Here is a 25,682-nt window from a genome sequence, read left to right as displayed (position 1 = left end):
AGAAAGCATCCCAGTGTATTTTATAATATGACTTGCAAATGAGCTATGAATGAGACCATGCTGCTTTGCATGGTCTCATTCATAGCCCCCCCCCCCCCATGTTTTCTTGAAGCTTTCAGGTTTTTTGACACTTCTCTTTTCTGTCTGTGCTTTAATTTACTCACTACATATCTGGCTTTTATCAGGGGAGATTTCTTTGTTAGTCGATAAAGTATGACATAGCAATAGGGTAGAAATTGTATAATAGAGCGTAGTGCTTAAAATCAAACTTTACGAATACTGTGTCTTAAAAAAATATTTTAAAACAAATCCATAATAAGGAGAAAGTTTCCAGCTTAGTCTTCTACATGGTTTAGTTTGGACTTCAGCGCCACTATGTGGATATTTCAATGGTCGTATTTTACTCCTGACGAATGATTGGCCACCATTTGTGCCAATCTATCGGTCAATAGGCGGGTCTTGACGGTCTGTTTCTTCGTATCGTAATGCTATTGGTTAAATTTTCTCTTTCCTACGTTGTGATTGGTCTTGTTCCAGTTTGGAGGCGGATGGAACCTTCCAGAGTTGGGCGTAGCAGGAATTGAGGTTATAATTTTCTGGCAAACCCACAGATCTACGCTACATGCACCATTTTCACTGCTATTATAATCAAGTAGTCATGAATACTTCCGGTTAATTGTAGATACAAAGATCAAAGTCCTTTTTCAGCACCATCGAGGAAAATATACATAATTTGTAAGTAATTATGGCAACCTTGCCGTCTGTCTGAGGGTCCCGAGTGAGTCCAACGTGACTCTGCTAGCCGCCCAGTGGCTAACGTAGCTAGCTACTCTAAACTACACAGCTAAAAAAGGGTTATTTAAAATTATACGATCACAGCTAATATGACGAATAAACACGAGAGACCAAACATAGATGTAAAATTTAACTTCAAACAGGATTAATATCAGAGAACGGGCTTAAGTAGCTACTATCGGTGGAAAAGGAGCAGTTGTTTGGAAGTCTTTGTGGTTGTTTGACTATTGACTTAAATTTGTTTGCAGCTATGAGATGGCGTATGAGCTTCAGTCCCGTTGGCTGAATTGGTCACGTTATTTTTTATTCCTGTTTTCAGTGTTTGATTAATACCTGAGTACAAGGAGACAGGAAAATGGACAGCGGAGTGACAGTAATAACCAATCCCACGGTGAATGTGCGCTTAACAAGCACCCTCTCCTCCTTCGAGGTGCAGCGCAGGTTCAACAGAGGGATCAGTATAGCAGAACTGAAGGTGAGACGGCATACAGCGCACCTCTAAAACCCTCAAGGATGGGTCTGTTGTTGGGTTTTCTCTTTGTTAACATATCTTTTGATATTGAAATGACATATTCATTGACAACGTCACCTCTTTTGTGTTACATGAACTATTTGCAACGTTGCATTCAGGGAAAATTGGAGATGATTGTGGGTGCACCGACCTCCTGCATGGACCTGGAGTTATTCAGCATCTCTGACAAGTTCCTGCAAAAAATGGATGAGAATGAAGCTCTGCTAGGATCGTATCCTGTGGATGACGACTGCAGAATACACGTATGTCCCAGCTCTGTTGGGAGCTTCTTGTAATACTGTGGCTCAGATCACTGTGATGTTGGAGTAAATACAGGGTGAGACAGGTTTTTAGTTTATTTCACTTGAATTGAACATGCAGGTCCTCCTGCCATCTGGGGTGCTATCTGTCAAAGTTGCTATCACAGAGAGAGACATAATGACATCTGCTGGCTGAATGATCCGCTTTCAGCTTTAAATGTTTACTCTGAGAGGATTTATATAAAATTTAGAACAATAATGTGCTCACTACAAAACTTCTAACATCAGTCAGAATTATACCACTTTGTTTTTAAGCATGTATATGAGGTCACGTAATGGATTACTGTCTGATTCTTTAATGGAGATTCAGCTGTGGTAGTGTGTGGGGAGCTCTGGACTGTCTATCTGTTGTTGATGGGTCAGTGTCAAAAGTACAACAAGTCTGTAGGCCAGTCTTGATTGTGCTGCTGTTGGTCTGTTAGCCAGCCACAGAGAAGAGTGTTGCAACATACACAAAGCAGAAGGGAAACCAAGTTTTTAAAAACAATGAAAAGTATCCAATCCAGATACTCTTTGGATTGCATCTCCTGTCCCCGATGAACTCCGATATCAGTTCCTTCCCTATTCAGGCCCATTTGTCAACAAGTCACCATTGAACTGATACGCAGTGTCATCTATGTCAAGCACTGTGCAGTTGGGAGTTTGGAAACTGCTCTCCGTGGACTCTTGTAGGGAAATACCTCAGAAAGCAGATTCAACTGCAGTACAATAAATTAAGTATAATCCAGTCATCTGAAACTCATGTACTGATGTATCAAAAAAATTAGAACATCATGGTAAAGTTAATTGCTTCTGTAAATTATTTCAAAAATTAAACATCTATTATCATTACATGTAAAGAGAAACGTTTTGCGGCATTTATTTTATTTTATTATTATAATTTTGTTGATTATGGCTTATAGCTTGTGACAATCAGAAATCTCATATTGGAATATTTAATTTTGAGTTTAAGTAAATTAATGTCAAGAGAAGTTGATGCAAGAACTTGGGAGAGCTTCACAAGGACCAAGACTCGAGCCAGTGCACTAAGCAACGTGTTTATTGTGGACATCATTTAAAAGCCATTCGTATGTACTCGGGTTATGTTTGTCTAATATAATTTGTTGATGAACGTGTAAATGTAACAAATATGCAACAAATGAAGAAATCACTGCAAATGTGGGGTTTTCTATATTTACTTTAGACAAAAATCCTTTAATTCCTACGACTAGACTAAACTGGTTTACATTTCAGCATCGTAACATTGGCACTACACGATTCTGGTTTAACAACACAGTTGAATATATTGGGATAGAGCATCCTTTTCTGGCATTGAATGGGGTTTTTAGTTAAGTCTCTGAATCCCAAATCTATTCACTCTGCATGCATCCAGAAACTTTGATGTCCAAAAAAAAACTCTGCTGTGCAGATAGTGTTTTAATGATTGAAAAGGTAATAATCTTTTCCATTTAAATACACTAGCACTCCCTTAAATTGTCCACTAAGTGTAAAACTGATGCATTGTTAAACAACAATAATGTTACAATTACCACACTAACAACAACAAACAAAAGATCACATCTAAGTTGCTAAAAGCTAAAGTTCTGGTGGCTTTTATTGGCTGTTGTGTCTACAACAGCGTGACTTAATAATTGCCTGTCTTTCGTCTTGTTTCTCTTACAGGTTGTTGATAGAAGTGGCGGGCAGATGGGCGAATTCACTGATGTTTCCAAAGTGGAGAAATTTGAGCTCCCGGATGATGCTTATGATAAGAGAACAGGTACAAACTGCCTCTCTTAAGTGTCTTTTCTTTTTGTATTAAATAAATCAAGAGGATGAATTTATGTTAAAGATGTTTGGTGAATAAGTCAGCTGATTGAGAAGTATGTCCATGATCGTTAGTCGCATTCTGCGCTTGTTCTGTTTATTTTTTTATGCTAACTATTGATAGCTAGTTCCAATGTGGATGACTTACTTCATGAGAATGAAGATGAATAGACTTCAGTCTGATTTGAAGAGCTTTGCATTTATCACAAACTGTGTATTTCCTTCAGACACAGCCAGGTCATTTATGAAGAAGCAACGTGTGGGTCGCTTCAATGAGGAAGAAATGGCCAAGAAAAAGGCGGAGAATGCTGCATGGGAAGAGGAGCAGAAGGCTGCTGCCGATGCCATTGCAGTTGGCGGCCGCTGCAAAGTGCAGGTCCCCGGTCAGCCCACGAAGCTTGGCACAGTCATGTATGTTGGTAAGTGTGGATAAAGCTGAGCTGGTTTACTTTGTGTAGGACATTAGTGTAAACCCTGTGCTGCTGAGGATTTTCTGTCCTGCAGAGCAGACTTTGCTGTGATTTATCTAAGGCCCGTTCCCAAATCTGTGACGTCAGTGGAGGACAAAGTTGGGTTTTTTTAGTACGCTAAATATCACGTTTGGATTCTGTGTGTTTTGTTTATCCATCCATCCATCCATCCATTCGATTCCGCTTATCCTTTTCAGTGTCGCGGGGGGCTCTGGAGCCTATCCCAGCTGTCTGTCCAATTAACCTAACCCTACTGTTTTGTTTAATCTATTTTATTAGCAAGTTTTAAGTCTGCCTAGAAAATCTAATTACATTTCCTGTGAGGTGAACATGTTCTAGTTTAGTTTGAAAGCAGCTTTACCTGAGTACTATCGCCAAGTGTCACCCTCCAAAAACATAGCAAATAAAAGTGATTCAGTTTAGGTAGTTTGCTAACTTTATAGTTACAGTTAACTTCAATAAGGTCCCCAAAGAGGTTATGCTGTTGTTAGCATTTCCATGCGTGCCATTCTTTCTGTCTGTACATGGCTTTAAAAGTTTTGAATGAATTCTTCTAAAACTTCGTAGTGGTGTAGAGGGGGGTCATGTTGAGAATCCATTAAAACTGACATCTGCCAAGGTCTTCAAGGTTAACTTAATGATTATCATCTTTGTTGGTTGATAATTGACAAGAAGGCTTATAACTATGACAAGTCTGGTGTGTATTGTCAAACTATAGCAAGTACCATATGAAGATTTAAAATATTATGTCATGTTTGACCTCTGACCTCACTCTTACATTTCACATCTGCCTTTCTTTCAAGTTGACCCCAAAATGTGTTATTTTTACTGCACTACAAACTTCTATGAAAATAAAATGCTTGTTTCTTAAAAGTAAATACTTCCCAGAGAGTGAGCTGCTTTGGTGGGGGTTTGCACTTCTTTTTTCTTATAATATCATTATTGTGAAGTCAAAGTCTTCCTAATAAGCTCGGCTAGAGCTCAATAAGTGTTGCATTTCTTGCAGGAACAACAGATTTCAAGCCAGGCTACTGGGTGGGTGTGAAGTATGATGAACCACTGGGCAAACACAATGGAACGTAAGAGGGCCTTTTTCTGGCTTTGTTTTTAAATAATTCACAGTTTCAGTGACGCTGGTCCTTATTTTTGACTCTGCCTTGTTTATTGTATCTCTGTAGTGTTGAAGGGAAGCAGTACTTTGAGTGCGAGAACAAATACGGTGCGTTTGTGAAGCCCCTGAGTGTGACTGTGGGGGATTTCCCTGAGGAGGACTACGGTTTAGACGAGATCTAGGACTGCACAGTTTTTCTGCCCCAACCTCGCACCTTTATCCATTCACCAAGCAGAGAAGATGGCGCGTCATTTTAGTGTGGCAAATTAGAATTGTTTTGCCTGTGCTTCTCTGGAAGGCATGATCCTAAAGCACTTTCTCAGTAACTTGACAGATTTTTGGGTTCTCGTACCAACAGGCATTTCATAAGGTTGGGGATGTTTTTCTTTTTCTTTTTTTTTTTTGCAGCAAAATGAAGGTTTCTGTTGTTTGTTCCTTACTACAAACACTTCTGTTCAATTCATAGCGCTTCCTGTAATTGTACTTTATTTTTGTTCTCATGTTTAGTAAATGTCATGGTGTACAAAGATTATTGTATATAACTGTTTAGTTATCTGTAGTCTTTGCATTTTTTTTTTTTTTTGGTTTAAAGACTGAGTTGCTGGTAAGAAAATTCACCCAGCCACACTTTGACACTAAGATAAAAAGCGGCATTGTGTTACTAACTTTGTATAAGTGAGTTAAACCCGAGGTGCTTTTTCTTCCTGTCGCTTAAGATTCTTGCTCGCTGGCAAATTTAATGTCTGACTCACAAGGATTTTGGCAGAAGAGGAAGAAACAGTAGATCCCATCTCACCAGATATATTTCCTGCTCTTTTTTGTTGTACTTTGCAGTTAAAAATTTCCTCATAGACAAACCGTGCCTGAAATTTTTGTGCCAAAGTGTGCAAGGGTCGATGTTTTTTCTTTTTCTTTAAAAGTTCAATTCGTTATTTTTGTTTGGAAGTAGGATGTGCAACAGTCCAGATTTTAGCTTTCAGAGTAAAGATAAAATGTAATTTCCATTTATTTTTCTGTGACACAATTCTTCTTGTTAAACATTAAATTTGTGCACTTGAATGTATCATGCGTGTGTTGAACCACTGAACTAAAAGAGCTTTCAAATTTAAAATTTGATGAGGCTCAGTTTTACTATTTTCTTCACTGAGCAATCTGAATTTACTTAAAGCTCCAGTCACACATGCCTACAGACCAGCCAGCGACCCATTGGCAACCCCAAAAATATGACTTCGAGCAACCGCTAAATCACTGAAATTCAACTTTTCATTGGGTGGGTGGTTGGTGATGGAGAATGCATTTTTTCCCCCCTAGTGACCAGTGATTGCTCACTTATTTCTGTGACTTAATTCAGCCTATTTTCAAGTCTTTAATTGCTGCAGTTTAATGTAAACACAGCATGTTAAATTTCACAGAGAACATCAGAATCACAATACTTTATTAGTCCCAGAGGAAATTATTTAAATGTTAATGAGTCAGCTTTGGTTCTAAACCTTTCATTATGTATCGATTCATGCTTGAGTAAACTCTGAAATAAACCTGGTTATGATTACCGCCTGTAGCACAGTTACCAATTGTTTTTGTGAAGTGTACAAAGTACCTTCAGATGCATTTTGATCGTACATACTCGAAGGCCATCAAGTTAAAACACAACACTCACTCTTGGACTGTGTTTCAAATGGCCTTATTTATGCTTTGTTTTATGTTACTGATCAAAACCTCTTCATGTCTTTGTCCTCTATTGCTTATAGAACAAATGTAAAAGTCTTTTTAAGGAAATGTCACACATGGAAAATTGTCCAAGTGTTTTCTCTTTTCCTTAAAATCTGTGTCTATCTGAGGTACTGGTGTTATGTGCCAAAGCGTAATGATTAGAAATGAGAAGTGTTTACCAGTACACTTATAGCTTATTAAAGTGAGTGAATCTATTTGATTTGCAGTAATATTCATTTTTTATCATATGTTTTCATCTGTTTTCCATTTTGTTTTACAGCTTCTCCAGGCAAAAGAAACTCACTCGACTCACATCAGTTCTTCCTTCAGCCCCTGGTACTATATTTTCTCAATTGTGTCTCTCATCGGGACCTCTGGCCACTTGTTTTTGCCTTTCAGTGTACGCCAGCTCAGCTTTTATCCTCCATCCTGGTACTATGTGCTGCATCTTTGCACAGTCTGCAACTTATCAGCTGTCAGCTGTGCTAGACTCCTGCCTCTATAAATCTGGGGCTTAGACCCTGTTCTTACGCTGCCATCATCAGAGCCTCTGTGCTGTCCTTTAGGCTTTTTCTAGCCATTAGTGGGATTTCTTGATGTGAGTCACTTCTTCTATATGTCAATAGAACATCCCATACAGGGGTTTGTCCTTCAGTGATTGTTCCTGCTCTGTGTTTCCTCCTGGATCATGGCTCCGACATTCACTAATCCTCACTCTCCCTCTTTCTGCTACTCACAGAGCCTCAGGGTGCAGGACTTCAGATGGAGATATCCATGCATTGCAAGGAGTTATTGTGTTTTGACATCCGTGGTATCTATCTCCACCTGTACCCAGCTGGATAGCGTAGTGACAACATTGCTCTCTTTGGAACAGTAGGTCAGGGTTTCAAGTCCCAGCTCTGCTAAGGATCTTTGGGCTAAACTCCCATGCTACCCAAACTCACTTTAAGCAAGAGATACATAAATAAAGCCATACTGACTTGGAAATCCCCCAGCTTAACAGTATGACAAATGGACTGAGAAGCTATAATAAGGCATACATGGACAAGGACTGACAGCATGTAATTAATGGCTATGACCCAATGAGAGGGGTTATATGCAACACCTGTGAGAACTATGGATGAGTAGAAAGATAACGCCAATGATGAGAAGCAAGGTTTTATTTTGGTGTACTTTTTGCTGATTAGCAATTCAAAATTTAAACTCCTTTTCTAAAAAATGTTTATTTTCACTATTTTCTATTTTCTTAATTGGAGTTATTTTCTCAGCAGTCCAAACTTTGCGATAATAACCCGAAATTTAGCCTTGTTTGATAGCAAGTCTTTATCCCCCCCCCACTTTCGGAAATAAACTTCCATATAACTACCATAAAAAAAAATCTACTAAGGCATTCATTAGGTGATAAAATAATTTTTTATATATATATATATTTATTTTTTATTTTTTTTTCATTTTATTGTTACATGATCGAAGATTCTTGACGAAGTGTGTCACGGGGTTTCGCCGGCCCTGCCCAAAAAAAGATCACCTGACTTTTTATTCACCGCATTTTCGATCACTTCTCTGAAGACGTAACTACAGTCTTCTCGCGAGATTACGCGCAGTTTCCCAGCCAGCAGTGTGGTGCGCTTGTAGAGACGAAGAAAGATGGCGACGCAGGAGAGCGGAGCAACCAAAGCTACCGTGAGCAACGGCGAGGTAAAAATGAATGACACCGTTATTGGCTTTTTCACTTTTAATGCGCGAGGCAGAAGGAGTTTGTTGGTTTGTGTGAAGCTCGCCTGTGGGGGGGCGCTGACATTTAAACGTGATCACAGTCGATACACGAGCCACAGTGACGTTGTCAGTGCCGGGTGGTTTTAAAACGACCCCCCTCCTGCAGCTAACGATATGTAGAGAAATCCCGACGGTAAGCGGCGAGAAGGCCGATGTTGAAGTTGAAATCTCACTTGAAATCACACGGTAACCTCCAACGGACTCGGTAATTAACCGACTGCCGGTGGGCTGATGTGAGCCGAGTGAGTGCTGGCGTGTGTCAGTTAGCTTATCACAAGGCCTGAACCTGAACAACGCAGCTTGTCTTGCCTAACAAGGCCAGTCTCAAGCACCTCTCGCATATTTCTCACCTCATGCTAAATCCTTCCAGCTACTGTCTACTTGGATATTTAAAGAAAACTTTTGACTCGAGGTGCATTTTCGAAATCCCCTAAAGAAAAAAAGAAAAAAAATATATATAAACATCCTGTTCACCTGAGAGCTTGTTAACACGGACAGAGTGAATGAATCAGGTGTAGCCGTCGTCAAATTTAGCCAACCATGAAAAATGCTCCTAAAATTGTCTTGTTAGCACTGGAGTCTTAATGAGGGCAGTAGCTAGCAGTTATTTTCCAGAGTCGCAAATGCTTATCACAAGCTGCTAGAGGTCATTGTGAATCATCGCTTTCTTTTTAGATGGCTAAACATTACTCTTCCGTTTGCTCAATCCTCAAAAATGTGTAGTGACACAAATACTGAATACACGAGCATGACTGTAAAGATTGTAAATGCGTATCCATTCTCTATTGAAGACTGACACAGTCAATGATTGGCTTTTTATGATTAAATCTAAAGCATTGATGGCAACGAATGTATTGTCTATGGAGTACAGTTACATAGCTGAGATTTTACCCATTTTACCCCCAGTGCTGGGGCCAGCACTGGGGGTAAAATGGGAAATGTACTGGTTCTTATATAGCTATAGTTCTTATATTCTACTCTCCTTGATGAATGCATTGTCAGTAACTCAGGGTTCAGTATCTTGCCCAAAGATACGTTTGAACGCAGAGTGGAGCAGCCAGGGATCAAACCACCAGCTCCAGATGACCTGCTCCAATCAGTCACAGGGTGACAGGCAGATCGACAGTGTATTGTAAGGCTAATACAGAGAGACATAGAACCACACATGCCTATTGCAAAGAATCACCAATTAATTTAACCGCAGGCAATGCAAACTCAACACAGAGAGACCCCAGGTGGCCAAGGTGCATCTTCCTGTTACGCCACAGTGCTAACCACTGTACTACCATGCTGCCTGATTCCAAATAAAAATTACTGTGTATCTGTATTGTCATCTTTTGCTACATGTTTTCTGTCAAAGAGAGAGAAAAAAAAGCTTTCCTCTGTGCTTCAAATTCAATGTGAATACACATATGTCAGAAACTAGGGCAAGGGTAACGCATGCACCAAGTGTTTCTTCTGTAATAAAATTGCTCTGTCAGGATAAATGTGCTGGTGTTTTTAGAGTGAGCCCTAATGGGCCTCTTGAGGTCCACTACTAGGTGAATCTGTTGATTGAATTACTTGTAATGGAGGGGGGGTGGGGGGGATTACTGATGAGTTAATAACACTGATTATCTTGTCAGTGAGTGAACAGTGAGCTCCTAAAATAAGTTTGTTGAAAGAAGGAATAAAAAGTGTGAGGATCTGAGTGACTTTGATGGGGGCAGATGTCTGGGAGCATCTCTGTAGGGTGCTAGCTGTATGCAGTTGTTAGTACATAGAAAAAGTGATGAGAGGAACGTCAACCAGTGACCCGATTGAGAACTGTTGATGTGTACCGGGGGCCAGCCAGTCAACCAACCAACCAACCTCTGGTCCAATCCAGAGAAGGTTTCTGTATGCCAGCTTGTTGTTTAGCTCCAGGCTAGTCAGCCCAGTAGCCCCTTAGATAGTTGACCATGGGTTTGGACCATAAAAATCTGGAAAGTGGTTTGAGGAAGTACCATTAGATTTATACGATATGGAGGGCTGGGTACGGTTACAGCAATTACCTGGGGAAGAGGTGGAAGCAGGGTATACTGTTTGGGGGTTGGAGGAGGGAAGAGAAGAGTGAAGTGTCAGAGTGATGCTCTCGGTTTGACTCTCTGGTAACCTTGGATTCGGTATTTGTGTGTGCTGCTTTGATAAGTACTACATACCTAAACATTAGGGACTTTAGGCAGCAGTGATTGAATGAAATGTATCACAGGCCAAGGTGGTCAAAAGAAAACAGAAAAACTTTGAGCACATCCTGCTGTACCATCCCAGATTTCAGTGCAGGGAGAGTTTTGCCATAGGCTTGTGTGTGTGTGTGTGTGTGTGTGTGTGTGTGTGTGTGTGTGTGTGTGTGTGTGTGTGTGTGTGTGTTTTTTTAAAGTTAGTTATTTATACATGTGTCATTTTTCACCTTGTCCTCCTTTACATGCATCTGCATTGAGAGTTCTAGTATGCAGCTACTATATACAAGTTCAACACTTGTATATCAACCCCACGTCCTTTATCTGCTGACTTTATCACAGAATAAATGAGGGAACAGGCCTCATCTGGTGCAGCTGCTTATCAGTCAACTGTCCACTTACGTTGAGGCTCTGAGCCTCTGGGGAACTATGTATAAAAATGGCTGTATTACCGAAATAGTTAGCATGGTATCTTTGTGAAACCCCTTGAATTAAGGCACTAAAGTCTGCCCTTTAATCACATGTTGATTGTTTGATATAAAAACCACTGTGGTGATGTACAGAGTGTGTTATTGTCCTAATACTGATATACTGCATTGTTTGAGCTGGCATGTAGGAGATAATGTCACCATGTTAGAGACACATTACCAGAGCCTGTGAACAGTTGACTTATGTGAGTGCTTAATGTTAGACTCGGTGATAAATGAATGATCTACTGTGAACCCAGAATAGGTGGTTAATTGTTAATCTTTGTTTCAGAGGGTGTAAATTGTAAATGATTATCCTAAGCTGGAAGAGAGAGGCTCAACAATAAAAACAGGTTATCGAGTGATCTATCTGTGTAATGGTTATTATGTTGATCCCATCAGGACTCTAAGATCCTTGTCTGTTTAGCGAATTGTTTCTATTTTAACGCAGCAGGAAAAGTACTGGGCACTGAGGATGAAAGGACCTATTTTGAGCCAATCCGTGTCCTTGAAACGGTCTGGTTATGATGTCGTTAGGTCAGTGTTTTAACAAAAACTTTAAAAATTTTCTGTTTGCAAATTCCGAGCCAAAACTGATGGTAATCTGTTTAAACATAAAACATTTTTTTTTGCCTCAAGTCATGTTTTGTTTCTGCTGGCTGACTGCTGGTTGGTGACAACAGGGGAGATTAGATGTTTAGATAGTGAATGAGTCTCATGACTTGGCATGTGCTTGTCTATTGTGTCACTTGAATTGAGGGTGGCCTTGCCACAGGGGTGGTGGGGGTTACATGGACATGGAGAAACTTGGGAAAAAATTGAATTAAAGGGCAAATGTATGACAGATTTCACTGAAACCAAGGGAAGTTGCATAATCATGCTGACACTGTTATGAGAGGTTTTGAAACTAGGGGTTCCCAAAATGGTTTGTCTTCATGCAAAATCAGGTGTGCCATAGGATTTTGTAAATGGTGGTTCATTAAATATAAAAATGGGAATGTTTTAAGACTCTTTATTAAAAGAGAGAAATTTAGAGGGGTGTTTGTTTTTTCCCATATAAGTAATACTGATCTGACCCACTTGAGATCAGATTGGGCTGTGTGTGGCTCATAAGCTAAAATGAGTTTGACTCTCCTGCTCTGTTAGGTCAACAGGTCACAATAGGTAAATAGGGATGTGTCAATATTAGTTGTTGGGTTTTTTTTTTTTTTTTGAAGTGATGTTTATTTTGTAGCAGAGGTTTTGTTTGTTATGTAGCTGCTTTTAGCTGCTCTGTTATTCACACGGGGGTCATCACAGGGAGTATCTCTGCATGTTTGATTTTGATTTTTTTTTTTTTTAAATGCCAAAGGCTTTCCTAACCCAAGCCCAAAGGGAATTTTCTCCTCCCAGTATCAAACTGGGGATCCTTTGCTTAAACAGCTGTTTGTTTTCAGGTCTTTCATGTTTGTTACTTGCTATTAAGATTTAAGTGCATCAGCGAGCGACAAATCTGCCGTTCTTATTTAAAAAGTTAAAATGCAAAGGTCGAGGTGTAGTTTACTCTTAAGGCCATGTAATAAAAGACCCAGAAGAACTGCGGTTTGTCACCTTAACTGCACCTTTTAGTCTTTACAGCTGCACTACATCGTACTGTATGTTCTTTGTTTTGGCTGCAGATTGAGGAAGAATTCTTGAATAAATCATATCACCACTTTAGGCTTTTAGGAAAGTACATTGGCTTCTCTGGATATTTTTACTGCCAATGAAGCTCTTTATTTTTAACATTCTTTCTTACATTGTGCCATTGCTGCGTCATCTTTGTGACTTTCTTTGACCCTGTGCATATGTTTTATTTCAGGTGAGCAGCAATGGGACTGCTGCAACAACAGATGGCCAGACTGTGCAGACAGCTGGAAATGCACAGGACCCTCAACAGCAACAGCAGCAACAGCAAGCTCCTAATGCATGGCAGGTCATTAAAGGAGTTCTCTTCAGGTGAGTTATTGCATTTTTTTCTTCTGTTTACCAGCACAAAGCCAGCCCACAGATAAGCATTCGCTCTGATGCTGTGAGTTTAATGACCAACCAAATGTGTTATGCCACAGTGGTGTCAGAGTGAATGTAAATGGTAAGGTAATAATGAAAGTGTGAGCTGCTGCTGGAGTTAACTGTAAAGTTTGTGGTCTACATTGTTTAGTTCCATTGTGGGTTTTTTTTTTGTGTGTGCAGCATAAATAATTAAGAGGAAACCAGTGATGGATCATTGTGTCTTTCCAAATACTGTCTCACACACAGCGGGACTGAAACAATAATTCAAACCAGGAATTGAACTTTATTCAAGGCCACTAAAAACTAAATTATACTCTGTTGTGGATATGGTCACGGACAGATGGAGACGTGACGTCCGAGTAGTCATTCCTGTTATCCGTCTTTGATGTCCGCTTAAAGTCTGTCACATGGGGAGCATGTGTATCCAACAAAACAGGCGTGCATGGGGACGTCCGCACAGAATTTTGAGCTGACGAAATTTGTCATTGGTACACAAGCGAACCTATAGCGGACACGTAAAGTGTAGACCTTGCCTAATGCCAGACTCCCATGTTAAAATCTTCTGCCACTATGAGCACAGGGCACTCCACAAGCTGTTTAGTTAGTTACCTGCTACCACTGATGTTGCTGCTGTAGCTAGTAGGGGTGCAACGATACACAAAATTCACGGTTCGGTTCGATTCGATACTTTGGTGTCACGGTTCGATATTTTTTCGATACAAAAAAATGTTCATGCCTTTTTAATTTGTCATTTATTAAAATTATAAATGTATATTTTAACTCAAAAGTACAGTTTTTAAATTTAATGTTGCTGAAACAACAAAATAATTAAAAAATCTATCTGCTCGAGAAATCACTCATCTTTGGAAAAGAGAGTTTATTACAGAGAAATGACTCTTTCCAAAATAAAAGCTATACTATACGCTTCTTCTGGGGTATATTCTCAGCAGCATATTAAACATATCAGGTCCCCATAAGGAGAATCATGTGCTGACGGCTGTCTAAATGACTCGGGTAAAGTTTGTAGCATGCGTGCTTGTTGTTTTTGTCTGCTTCCACTTGTCTTTGCACTAGGATGATGTCGGCGTAAATGTGCAGTCATATTCGTTGTGTTCCCACTAGTGCTGTCAGCGTTGATCTCGTTAAAATGACATTAACGCCATAACGCGGCAAATCTCCGTTAATGAGTTACCACAGATCGCCCCGTGCGTGAGGCTGGACGGTGTCAACACGTTAACAAGCTAACTGCGCTAACGCACTAGTTCCCACCAATTGAGCATTGCGTGGCACATCCGACATACTGTTTTACTTTTGTCCATGACACACTTACCATCAGGGTCATGCTTCACATGAAAACCAAGATAGTTCCAAACGCCAGATCTGAATGAGGGTGGGGGAGGCTCAATTGCCATGTTGCAACGAGCTTAGCTTCTGTCTTGCTAGCTTGTGCTGCGCTCAGTGGATCTGCACTTGACAGTGCAGCCTAGGCGGAGTAGTCGAACGCAGATCCACTGAGCGCTCAACACAGACAGCATCGTCAGAAGAAAAGTTGACAAAATAAATTAAACGTTTTGTATTGTTCGATACATATGCGTACCGAACCGAAAGCACTGTATCGAACGGTTCAATATCGATACGAGTATTGTTGCACCCCTAGTAGCTAGGTGAGGTGGAGTAACACAAAATAGGCTGTCCATACTGCTTTGGTTGGCACTGCCAGTTTTATTTCTTTCCCTAGAAATTACTACCTCCTTTGCAGTTACATCATGCACATTGTGAAAGATGCATTATGGATCGAGGAGCAACGTGTTGACTTCCTTAACAATTTTATGACAGTATAATTGACTAATCTCTCACAGTGACCTTTGTAACAGTCAGAAATTTTGCAGCAGGCTTTTCAGTAAGTTTCCTCCTGACTGCATGATTTTATTTTTATTTTTTTTTATGACTTTTTGGTCCAAAGTTTGTAAATGAGGTAAAATCCATATATGCATGATCACTAAAACTTAGTACATGTTATGAAGTGTGCAGCATTTTTTATTTCTTTCTTCTATAGTCAAATTAATAGTTGACTTACTCTGAGTGTGAGAGCTTTGTAGGAATATCAGTTCAGTTTGATTTACATAAAGCCAATTCACAACAACCGTTGTCTCAAGGTGCTTTTTATGGTGGGTACCTGTGCTGTAATGGCTAGCATAAATGGTTGTGGCTGTCTGAGGGCCATTACCCAGCTGTGGAGGATCTCAGCTTTGATTTCAGTATCGTTTTACACTCTTTAGCAGTTTTACATTTTTTGAAATGTTCCTGTATAATAAAAATGTACGGTACATTAGGGTTAGTGCTCATTTAAAAAAGAAAAAGAAAAAAAAGAGCTGGACCAGAGTAGTACTTTTTTGGCACCTTGTTTGAATAACAGGCTTTGGCTGCTTTTCCTACCTTTGGCAACTGCTCAAGCAGAAGAAGAGGCCCATTTATGAGATTAAGAAGATTATATTGCATTAATCAGTTAAAACCCTTCAGTTAAAATCTTTGGCATTGAATATTTGAACACATTTCAGGATCATGATTTGGAAACACGAGTGCTATGAAGGTATATAAGGTTTCTTAATTTATGTTACTGTTTCCAGTGGTTGTAAGATCGCAAGTGCAATAAAAACAACCCATTTGCTCTACTTCAGCAAAAATAATGATTTCACTTTTCTCTGTAAGTGCGTTTTAGTATATGGTGGGTCAAGGAAAAAATGAAAATGGTCACATCTAGGGATGCAACGATACCAATTTTTTCAAACCGATCCGATACCGATACTTGGATCTGAGTACTTGCCGATACCGAGTACAAAATCCGATACTTCTACCACACACGTTAAACTTAACCGGTAGTAAAGAAACGACCCCAGACAACTCTTTAACACAAACGAAACGTTTACTGAACGTAAGGGCAGAGACAAATACTGTACAACACATCCCTTTTTTAAACTCAAATGATATTCCAATTCCTTAACCAAATGAAATACACTGTATAAATGACATAATTCCCTTTCAAATTATATTAAACAACCCAACTTATGTTATCACCTTTTGGTAAGTGACTCACTAATATACACTCCAAAACACGTTATATAACTCCACTAAACATACAATATTCACACATGGGCTCCACACACTCACATTCACACTTGTTGCAGGCCTGTTTGTTGCTCACGCCGGACGATGGAGTTAAATCCTCTTCTCCCCAGTAAGAGCACAAAAGTCTGACTTACAGTTCAGCTGATCGGTAGGTCGCCGTGCACCAGTTCCACACTAAATCCACTCCCTGCGGACCCGATGCTGTCTCTGCTACAGCGCGTTAGCCCGTCACTGTCCAGCTCTCCGACAGTCCATAGCGGCTGCCTCCTTGGCGAAGCCAAGCAGTCCGGGCTAGCCTTTAGCCTCGGCGGTCGTAGCTGGAAACACAGTTTTCCACGGTGGTGCGACCGTTGAAACAAAAAGTCACTTCACCCACACTCTGTTGTGAAGCTCTCACACGGTCAGCTTTCTAGTCACACACTCTTTTGTGCTGGTTAACCTCAGTAAAACTAGCCGAGTCTCTCACTTTGGTTCAGCTAACCTCGTGCATCTCTCCATGCAAGGTCCCGTTTTATGCTACCTTCACAGGCCTCCAGAAAATTAGAACTCTGAACAATATTTTAACTCCCTTCAGAGTTACATACCATAAAATAATACTTTTATGATTAACATAACAGTTTGATTGCTCTAATTACCTGTATTTACCTTGCGACATATTACAGGGCAAATTATATTCAGGGTAGAGTTACATCACATAACATCAACTGTGAACACCTTATGTTTTCTTTTTCTTTCTTTTTTTTCTCTCTTTTTTTTTATCCAGGGTTTCCATTTGCTTTTTTTGCTGTTTATTCTTTGTACTCGTAAAGCTAAGAATTTCACCTCTAATATATGCTGTGAATCCTTCCCAACTCACTGAGGCACAGTTTGATCTGTGTTTAACTCAAAGTAATTTTCTATTTTCTCCTCTATAAAGTTAACAAATCCTGGATTCTGTAGCCATTTTGTTTGAAACCGCCAGTTCGGGGGGTTATAAGGCAAAGGATAAACTTTCTTAGAGGGATACTCAGTGAGATAGCTGCATGATCACTGATCACTATGCTATCATACTGACACTGTTTGATCCTGGATAAAAGTTCTCTTGAAACAAGAAAGTAATCTATACGTGAGTGGGATTTATGTATACTTGAATGACAGGAGAATTCTATTTTATCAGGATTTTGTTCCCTCCACACTTCTACCAAGTTTTTTTTTTTTTTTTTTTTTTTTACCTGTCCCGTTTGGTTCTTTTGCCATCAGAATTATTGTCTAAAGGCGAAGAAAGATGCCCAACGGATTTACTTTACCAAATGGACCATCCCAGCCTTGCCGTAATGGTCCATTTGATTCACCTTTTATTGTTTATTTTATTTTCACTTGCTGAATACGGGACAGACTTGACTGGTGGAAAGAAAGGGAGAAAGAAAGAGGAAAGAAAAACAGCTGAGAAGAGGGACGGGGAAAAAGGGCAAAACCAAAACCAACAGAATAAGCAGACAAAAAATACATATCGATCACCTGGATCACCTGTTGAGAAAGAAAAAAGAAAGCAAGCAGAAGAAAACGAGAGTAATAAACATCATCACAATGATATATGGGAATATGACAGTAAATACTAAATATTAAACATTATTGTGCAGCACGTGAGATCGACAGCGCACAGTGTGCTTTGAGGTAGGAGCCAAAAAGGGTGTAGTTTGTGTGTGTGATCACCCGTGTGTGCACCTGTGAGCATGAACGCGCTTGTTTTTTTAAAAAGGTTCCTTCATGTAATGATCTGCTAGAGGGTGGGGGGCCACTGCCCGTCCTCCAGGGCATGAAGCAGGTATGGAGGAGATCAAAACTCCAGACATCCAGAGGCCCCCAGAACACAAGAGACCAAGGAAGACCAACAGAGGGGCAGCCGCGCCACTATCCCAGAACACCTTATGTTACCGTGGCGTTTAAGTCCATGGGAATTATGAGTTTCCACTCCCAAATTCCCTTCCGGGCTACATTAGTATCGGTTCATGGTATCGGTTAACTTTTACGAGTACGAGTACGCACACATTTTACAGTATCGGCCCCGATACCCGATACCAGTATCGGTATCGGTGCATCCCTAGTCACATCTGTCACATATAGTAAATTGACCCTCCACCACCACCACTGTATGGTGTGTTGTATGTCACTAGTACATGGACTCTTAAAGGGGATTTTATGGGCAGCTGTGTGCTACTCCCCTGCTGGCCTGCTCTCAAACTTTGTCTCAACCAAGAAATTTGTAATTTTATTTATTTGTGGCTTGATTGGGGCATTTTCCGTAAGGGAAAACACAGTGTCCTCTCACACGCCTTAAATACTTAACACTGCAAAATCAATGGAGGCAGTTGTCCTCGGGTGTGGTTGGCGATCATGATGTATGTGTTCTACTGTGCCCCAGTACGGCAAGAAGTAATCACAGTAGTCAGATGCACTGGTCACAGGGGTCAAATGTGTTTGGGTATAATCTGTGTGAGCAGAGTCTAAGGGAGGTTTGGCATACTGGGTCCAGTCAATAATTGACACACTTCCTCCGCAGCCACACAGACTAAGTAACATTGAGTAAAGACAGAGTGTTTTCACATTATGTCACAAAGAGATCTGCATTAAAATATCAGACACAAAATCAATTATTTCTGTTAGTTAGAACAACACAAAGGAAAGAGGTGCTGTGAATATTCACTTAAAATCACAAACACAAAGTTAGGGTGGATACAAATGAAAAATTATTTGTTGAAATATTCTGCAGTATTTTCTTTCTTCTTTTGTCTTTGTAGATTATTCTAGTTTGACCCATCACCCTTGTATGAGGCAGGAAAACAGTTTCTTTGAAATGTAATGCAGTTAGACTGGTTAACCTTTAATCTGATTAGCTTCCTTGCAGTTTAACTTGCCTGCAGCAGCTCTTTATTTAGAGATGGTCCAAATAAATAACCTTGTCTAAGAATCTGAACAGTTTTTTAAAGTGTTAGTGACTCGATTCATTTCCCACTTCTCTTCTCCCCTTTTATGTTTTTGTTCTTTTTGTTTTTCACTTATTTTCTTTTAATTCCTTGTTAGTTAAACCTTGTTTTCCTCTGACTGTGATTCCATTTGTTTCACCAGAATCTTCATAATCTGGGCGATCAGTAGCTGGTTCCGCCGAGGGCCATCCACTCCTGACCCCAGCACACCAGCCGGTGCCCCCAGGGTACCCAGCAGGAACCTCTTCCCCAAAGACACGCTCATGGTATTACACTGTCCCCTTTTCCTTTCCTTTATCTACCTCGTCAGCTGCATTATCGTTTATTTACCACACAGCAAACCAGTTTTCTGACTGTTTCTAACTGTTTCAATATGATAAACACCTTTATTATCTCTCTCTTTCTGCAGGATCTGTACGTGTACGTGTCCCAGGAGGAGGTCTTCTCTGACTTCAACAACACAGATGCCCTGTTCTGGTTCCACAGGGATCTGGTCTATGGAGATTGGACCACAGGGGAAGATGGTGATGGCTGCTACCAGCACTATAAGGAGATGGATATCCCAGAAGTAAGGATTACTATGGATGAATTGGGGGAGGGTGACAGACAGTAGTTGGACGGTGAGAAAGAACAGGTGTTAGTTTAGGAAATGTGATGGATGTTGATGAAGGACAGGAAATACCAGTTTATAGTGAAGTTTGCATATTGCATAAAGTTGTTTATTTTTGTCTGATTTTTTTTTTTCCCCCCCTTTCTGTCTGATTGAAGACAATACAGCAGAACGGCTCACTTTACATACACATCTACTTCACTAAAAGTGGATTCCACCCAGACCCCAAACGAAAGGGGCAGTATCGCAGACTGGCAACAGTTCACGCAACCAGAAGTAAGCACCTGTGAAAAGCACACTCGCTTTAACATAATATCCTGTTATTGTAATGTTTGTTTAAAGTGCTAAACTTTACTTTTGAACTCTTTCAGTGCTGAATAAATATAAGCGAAGAAAGTTTCTGAAGACCAAGAATCTGCTCACAGGAGAGACAGAAGCAGACCCCGAGATGATCAAGGTTAAGATTATTATTTATCCTAAAACGGAACTGAGTTCAACTCGGAGAGCTTCATTACTTTAATTCCTAATGCATACTTCACATATTGCAAGTATGAGAAGTAATTTCTAGGGTATTTTCAATTTCCAGTTAATGTATTTGAGGTAGTTGCCTTCACATTTCGCAGCAGAGGAAAAACCGACTAAGATTAAAGACTTTGGAAACTGAGAACCATTTATTGGCTCCCTCACAGTCTGTAAATGATTGCCCTTGACAGACGTCTGAACAGAAGAACTTTGAAAACTGACAACCAAACCAAATGTACACAGTCAATGGTTTTACCTTTCTTTATGTATATCTTTATTTGGTTGGTTGATCAAGTCACTTTTATTTATAAAGCGCATTTAAAAGTAATGTAAACCAACCCAGAGTCCTTTTCTTTTGAGGTAAAGTGCTTTGCTGTTGGACAGGGCTTATTGTGAATAGATGTAGATAATTTACAGTGCAGTTGAGCCCAAAGTGACTTTGCTTTTATTTGTACTAGTAAGAAATGTAGCAGCTGTGTGATGATCAGTTTGCAGTTACCAGATTGATATATTTATGTTTGCACTCACACGTTGGCTGTTTTCTCACAGCGAGCAGAGAGCCACGGTCCAGTGGAGATTATCTCACATTGGCACCCCAACCTCACTATCAATATGGTGGATGACCACACAGCCTGGGTGAAGGGCTCTGTTCCACCTCCTCTAGACCAGTGTAAGTATCAGAAGTATAATGTGACAGTTATTTATCCATAGTTTATTTAAAGCTCTGGTTTATCTGACATTGCTGCTCTTCTACCCTACGTTATACTAGATGTTAAGTTTGATGCAGTCAGTGGCGATTACTATCCCATTGTATACTTCAATGACTACTGGAACCTTCAGAAGGACTACTATCCCATCAACGAGACCCTAAAAAGCCTCCCGCTCCGCCTCAGTTACTGCCCGCTGTCCTTGTGGCGCTGGCAGCTGTATGCAGCCCAGAACGCTCGCTCACCCTGGAATTTCCTTCCTGAGGACACCTACGAGCAATCCGATGAAGACCAAGACTCAGTCAAGGTAGGCAGTCAAAGGTTACTGAGACGAAACTAAAGTTTTCCTCCTGCAAGTTTGAATTTAATATTGGTGCTCATTTAGATGCTGTGATCTTATTTAGAATAGAATAGAATTCAACTTTATTGTCATTGCACATGTCACAGGTACAGGGCAACGAAATGCAGTTTGCATCCATCCAGAAAGTGCTTTAGTCGTGATATAGATATATTACAATATAAATTATATATTATAAATATATTTCACATATATTTCACATATATTTAAAAGAAAGTATACTTGAGTTGGTATGTGGCAGGTGGAGAGGATTTCAAATGCTTTCTGGCAGATTACCTTTTACTTGAAAACAAAATGCGAGACACGTGACGAGTGGAAACTGGCACTTCACAATTCAGTGACCTCTGCTCTTCGGGTGTTATGTGGGACTTTGTTATCTTGGTGTCCAAATACAGGCTACTCTAATTTTCAGTTGACACTGTATTAAAGCAAAATACTCGTAGTCCCAATCCCAAATACTTGGACAGGTGCACTTTAGTTATTTACAAAGCTAGCATGTGGGCTGTTTCTAGGGTGATTAACTTCTGTAGCAACTGAACATATAGAAGATTCATTGTTTTATAAGCAAGCTGAGTTTAACAATAAACTCTTTGTGAAGGTGGCCCTCCTGGAAACCAATCCATACCTGCTGGGACTCACCATCGTTGTCTCCATTGTGCACAGCATCTTTGAGTTTCTCGCCTTCAAGAATGGTAAGATCGCAGCAGTCTGTACTCAGGACTTCACATAACAGGAGGAGAATAGTTTGAACAGTGTGCGTCTGCCCAAGTTTCACCTCAGCTCCGTCTTCTCCTCCTCAGATATCCAGTTTTGGAACAGCAGACAGTCTCTAGAAGGTTTATCTGTGCGCTCCATCATATTTGGAGTATTTCAGTCTCTAGTGGTGCTGCTGTACATTCTGGACAACGAAACCAACTTTGTGGTGCAGGTCAGCGTCTTCATTGGCCTTCTCATTGACCTGTGGAAAATCACCAAGGTCATGGACGTCAAAGTAAGTCGAAAAACATTTGTTTTTTTCATGCAGGATGAGCAGCATTTAATTAAACTCTCGAACAGGCTCTTCCTGACCTTTTGCAGATGCTAAACTGTTTATTCATTGAGTGCCGTTTCCACTAGATTCTTAACTGTTGTTGTTTTTCTCTAGTTGGACAGAGAGAACAAATTCGCAGGAGTGTTCCCAAGATTGGTATTCAAAGATAAGTCGACGTATGTGGAGTCTTCAACCAAAATCTATGATGATGTAAGTGAAACCAACACCAGTCACATTCAGAGAGGGTGGATGTAACAAATGCATTCACATGATTGTTGTGTCTTCAGAACGGATGAAACCTGATTAAATTAGTCTGTTTAAATGTTTATCTGAAGGAAGTTTCTCTAAATATGTATTTCTCTGCAAGTTGTTTGGATATTTCTGATAAAAAGATGAGTGACATCTTCTTTTCTCTCATCTCATGAACAGATGGCCTTCAAGTACTTGTCATGGCTGCTCTACCCTCTGTTTGGCTGCTATGCGGTCTACAGTTTATTGTACGTAGAGCACAAAGGCTGGTACTCATGGGTACTCAGCATGCTCTATGGCTTCTTGTTAACCTTTGGTAAGTTTATCTGAAGCAGTTTTATACTACTCTGACGTCTTAAGACTTAATCCACAGGCTGAAGGAATTTAAACTGTGCTGGATTTACTAACTATGAAGAATGGCCATTTACTAAAATGAAGAATACTGAAGTGTTCCTTGAAAGTTTGGTTTTAGATGTAATCTTTTAAAGGTTATCTTAAAAGGATGAAATTAATAGAAAATACAGAGCTACAGAGACAAAGTTCTCAGATAAAGTTCATAAAAACCAAAACAGTTTCCTGAGTTTTTAGCATAAACATTTTAGAGATGCCTGGCATAAAGTATTAGATGAATTGTGTGCTCCTCCTGGAACCGTTTATGTTTCCTCTTTTCTTTCTATGGGGTTGATTTTTACTCTGTCATCCAGCAGGTTTTTTTCTGTTTGTTTATGTTAATCTATTTTAAAGCCCAGAGATGAGGCTGATTTATTTTTGGTCGCTCTCGATTGCCTCGCCTCTGAGCTGCCGGACTCCCAGCTAATGTTTTCATACTTGCATCATGGTTACGCATTCAATTCCCAGTAGCCTCAGCTAATGTGCTGTGTATTAATAAACTTCACCTGGCACACTCACTCGTGGTTCCTGCTGGTTAAATTACTGCCTGTGATATAGGAATTGTTAGTATTATCTAACCTCCTTTTCCTGTCTTTGTAGGTTTTATTACAATGACGCCACAGCTTTTCATCAACTATAAAATGAAGTCTGTAGCTCACCTCCCATGGAGGATGCTCACCTACAAGGCTCTCAATACCTTTATTGATGACCTTTTTGCCTTCGTCATCAAGATGCCAATGATGTACAGGATAGGATGCCTCAGAGATGGTGAGTTTTCTTTCAGTTATGCATTAATATGTTGATTTTTTTTTTTTTTTTTTTTTTTTTTTTTTAATATACCAGGATCAGAGAAAGCTAATCGCCTAAAACATCATTTTGCTTCCTCAGCCAGTGCAGCTTTGAGTTTGTAGCTTTAAGATGAGTGTTTTGTTGGAGGTGGTTTAAGATTTGCCTCATTCTCTAGAATGGTTTCCAGTTAATGTGGGTGGTTTTGTGTTTAAACAAAATGCCGTCCTCCTTCTGATTTCTCTTTTATCTGGAGCATATTGATCAAAGAGAAAATGTAGAATCACTGTCTCATACTGGAGGATGTTTCTTTTCTTTTTTTTCTTTTTTTTTAACTGTCATTCTTGGATCTGTGACAGCTGTTGGTTTTCATAATCCTCTAACTCCACCTAGTGTTAACTCACTAGATCTCACAGTTTTGAACTTTGTGTGATCATTAATCATCATCCACAAAGGTCACTGAAATATTTATTTGACACAAAAAAAGCCTAAATTGTAGTACTTCTCCTGCTGCACAGTTCATGTTAGTTCATACAGTTTGGTGATGAAGGACTGAGCCCTGCTGTGCAAACTGAAACCTACACACTTTGCAGTTAGGAAGCCTTTAAATAAAACCCCCTGCTTCACAAATTAAACAGCTACCACCTACACTGTGTGGCCAGCCAGTCAATTAGATGTTAGGTGGGCGACACGAATGTGAATTTTCTTTTGCTGTCTGTGCTAACTCGCTAACTTTAAGTTGGACACGAAAAAGTGGTTTAGAGCAGCGCTCACATCAGCAAGAAGACAAGTCAGTAACAACCAAACTGGGAGTAATGATTTGGTTGATATTCACTCCGTTACACTGCACTGAGGACACTGATGTTGCTGCTAAGCCGATCATGGAAACCTGTCACGTCTCTTTGAAACAGCAAAGATGTCATTCATCAGCTCGTGCAGCCAGCTCTTAAACATTTTGTCATTTGATTTGTGAAATAATTGGAAAGAGAAAATTAGTGGGGTTAGGTTAATTTGTTATTATAAGTGTCCCTGGCTGTGTATGTGAGTGTGAATGGTTGTTAGTTTCAGTGTGTTAGCCCTGTGACAGACTGGAGATCTGTCCAGGGTGTACCCTGCCTCTGGGATGGGCTCCAGCTCCCACACAACCCTGATATGGATAAGAGGAAGAAAACGGGTGGAGTGGAAAGATGTGTCAAATATATTCTACACTGAGTGTTGGTGAATTCATATATTCACTTAAACTAGGAGGACAGGTGTGGTTTATACTAAACCCACTGTCTAACTTTGCTAACTACCTATTGAACGTTGCATTTGGACTTTCCAGCAAGGGGAATTCTGTATGCAAGAAGGCTTAGGTTATCTTTATATCAATTACAACAAAATGAAACTAAACGTTCTCGCTTGTGAGAAGAATAGAAAACTAAGCAGTAATCGGCCACAAGGGACGCTTGTACTTAAGATTTCTCACTTTAAAATAACAGGCTGTGGTAATACTGGTCTGTATACATGTGCAGGATGTTGTGCAACTGTCGGTTTACAAGCATGTAGTAACCAAATCAGGTGACAAGCAAATCTTGCATTTAAAACAAACAAAGACAGATGAGTTTGCACTGCATTGTGAGCATATTTGTTTCTTTACAAGTGACGGTCTGACTGGTCCTCTACTGTACGTGAATACGTTCTCATCTCTCTGCTTGCAGTGCAGTTTTTGCCGTCATAGCGTGTTCAGCGTTGATGGGAGATGAT

The 25,682-nt window shown here is 40.0% G+C and overlaps 2 protein-coding genes across 3 annotated transcripts in view; both read left to right on the top strand.

The window, feature by feature from the left end:
• Positions 1-567: 567 nt before the first annotated feature.
• On the top strand, positions 568-6,938 carry tbcb (tubulin folding cofactor B). The gene is made up of 7 exons (XM_031743997.2): positions 568-735; positions 1,115-1,270; positions 1,426-1,569; positions 3,289-3,385; positions 3,660-3,851; positions 4,909-4,981; positions 5,081-6,938. The coding sequence occupies exons 2-7, from the start codon at positions 1,151-1,153 to the stop codon at positions 5,193-5,195; spliced, it is 741 nt and encodes a 246-aa protein (XP_031599857.1). The 5' UTR covers positions 568-735; positions 1,115-1,150; the 3' UTR covers positions 5,196-6,938.
• Positions 6,939-8,268: 1,330 nt separating this feature from the next.
• Positions 8,269-25,682, top strand: part of clptm1 (CLPTM1 regulator of GABA type A receptor forward trafficking) — a 36,344-nt gene continuing 18,930 nt past the window's right edge. For both annotated transcript variants that reach the window (XR_005608111.1, XM_031744016.2), the window contains exons 1-13: positions 8,269-8,421; positions 13,005-13,141; positions 19,427-19,550; positions 19,694-19,852; positions 20,053-20,170; positions 20,266-20,351; positions 20,966-21,086; positions 21,186-21,430; positions 22,080-22,173; positions 22,282-22,472; positions 22,626-22,721; positions 22,941-23,076; positions 23,751-23,918. Coding sequence is in view for 1 of the 2 variants with exons in the window: in XM_031744016.2 (XP_031599876.1) it covers positions 8,371-8,421; positions 13,005-13,141; positions 19,427-19,550; positions 19,694-19,852; positions 20,053-20,170; positions 20,266-20,351; positions 20,966-21,086; positions 21,186-21,430; positions 22,080-22,173; positions 22,282-22,472; positions 22,626-22,721; positions 22,941-23,076; positions 23,751-23,918 (1,726 nt within the window). In the remaining variant the exon portion in view is untranslated. The remainder of the gene's footprint in view (positions 8,422-13,004; positions 13,142-19,426; positions 19,551-19,693; positions 19,853-20,052; positions 20,171-20,265; positions 20,352-20,965; positions 21,087-21,185; positions 21,431-22,079; positions 22,174-22,281; positions 22,473-22,625; positions 22,722-22,940; positions 23,077-23,750; positions 23,919-25,682) is intronic.

The sequence above is a fragment of the Oreochromis aureus genome, linkage group 14, assembly GCF_013358895.1.
Source record: "Oreochromis aureus strain Israel breed Guangdong linkage group 14, ZZ_aureus, whole genome shotgun sequence".
In the NCBI taxonomy this organism is placed as follows: Eukaryota; Metazoa; Chordata; class Actinopteri; order Cichliformes; family Cichlidae; genus Oreochromis; species Oreochromis aureus.
Note: the sequence above shows the minus strand (reverse complement) of the source record. Positions and strands in the feature narration are given on the sequence as shown.

Bases quoted from the DNA above. Each gene is read 5' to 3' on its own strand.
- tbcb (XM_031743997.2), top strand. From the start codon at position 1,151: ATGGACAGCGGAGTGACAGTAATAACCAATCCCACGGTGAATGTGCGC. The intron at 1,271-1,425 runs GTGAGACGGCAT...CGTTGCATTCAG, and splicing joins TCAGTATAGCAGAACTGAAG to GGAAAATTGGAGATGATTGT. The intron at 4,982-5,080 runs GTAAGAGGGCCT...GTATCTCTGTAG, and splicing joins CTGGGCAAACACAATGGAAC to TGTTGAAGGGAAGCAGTACT.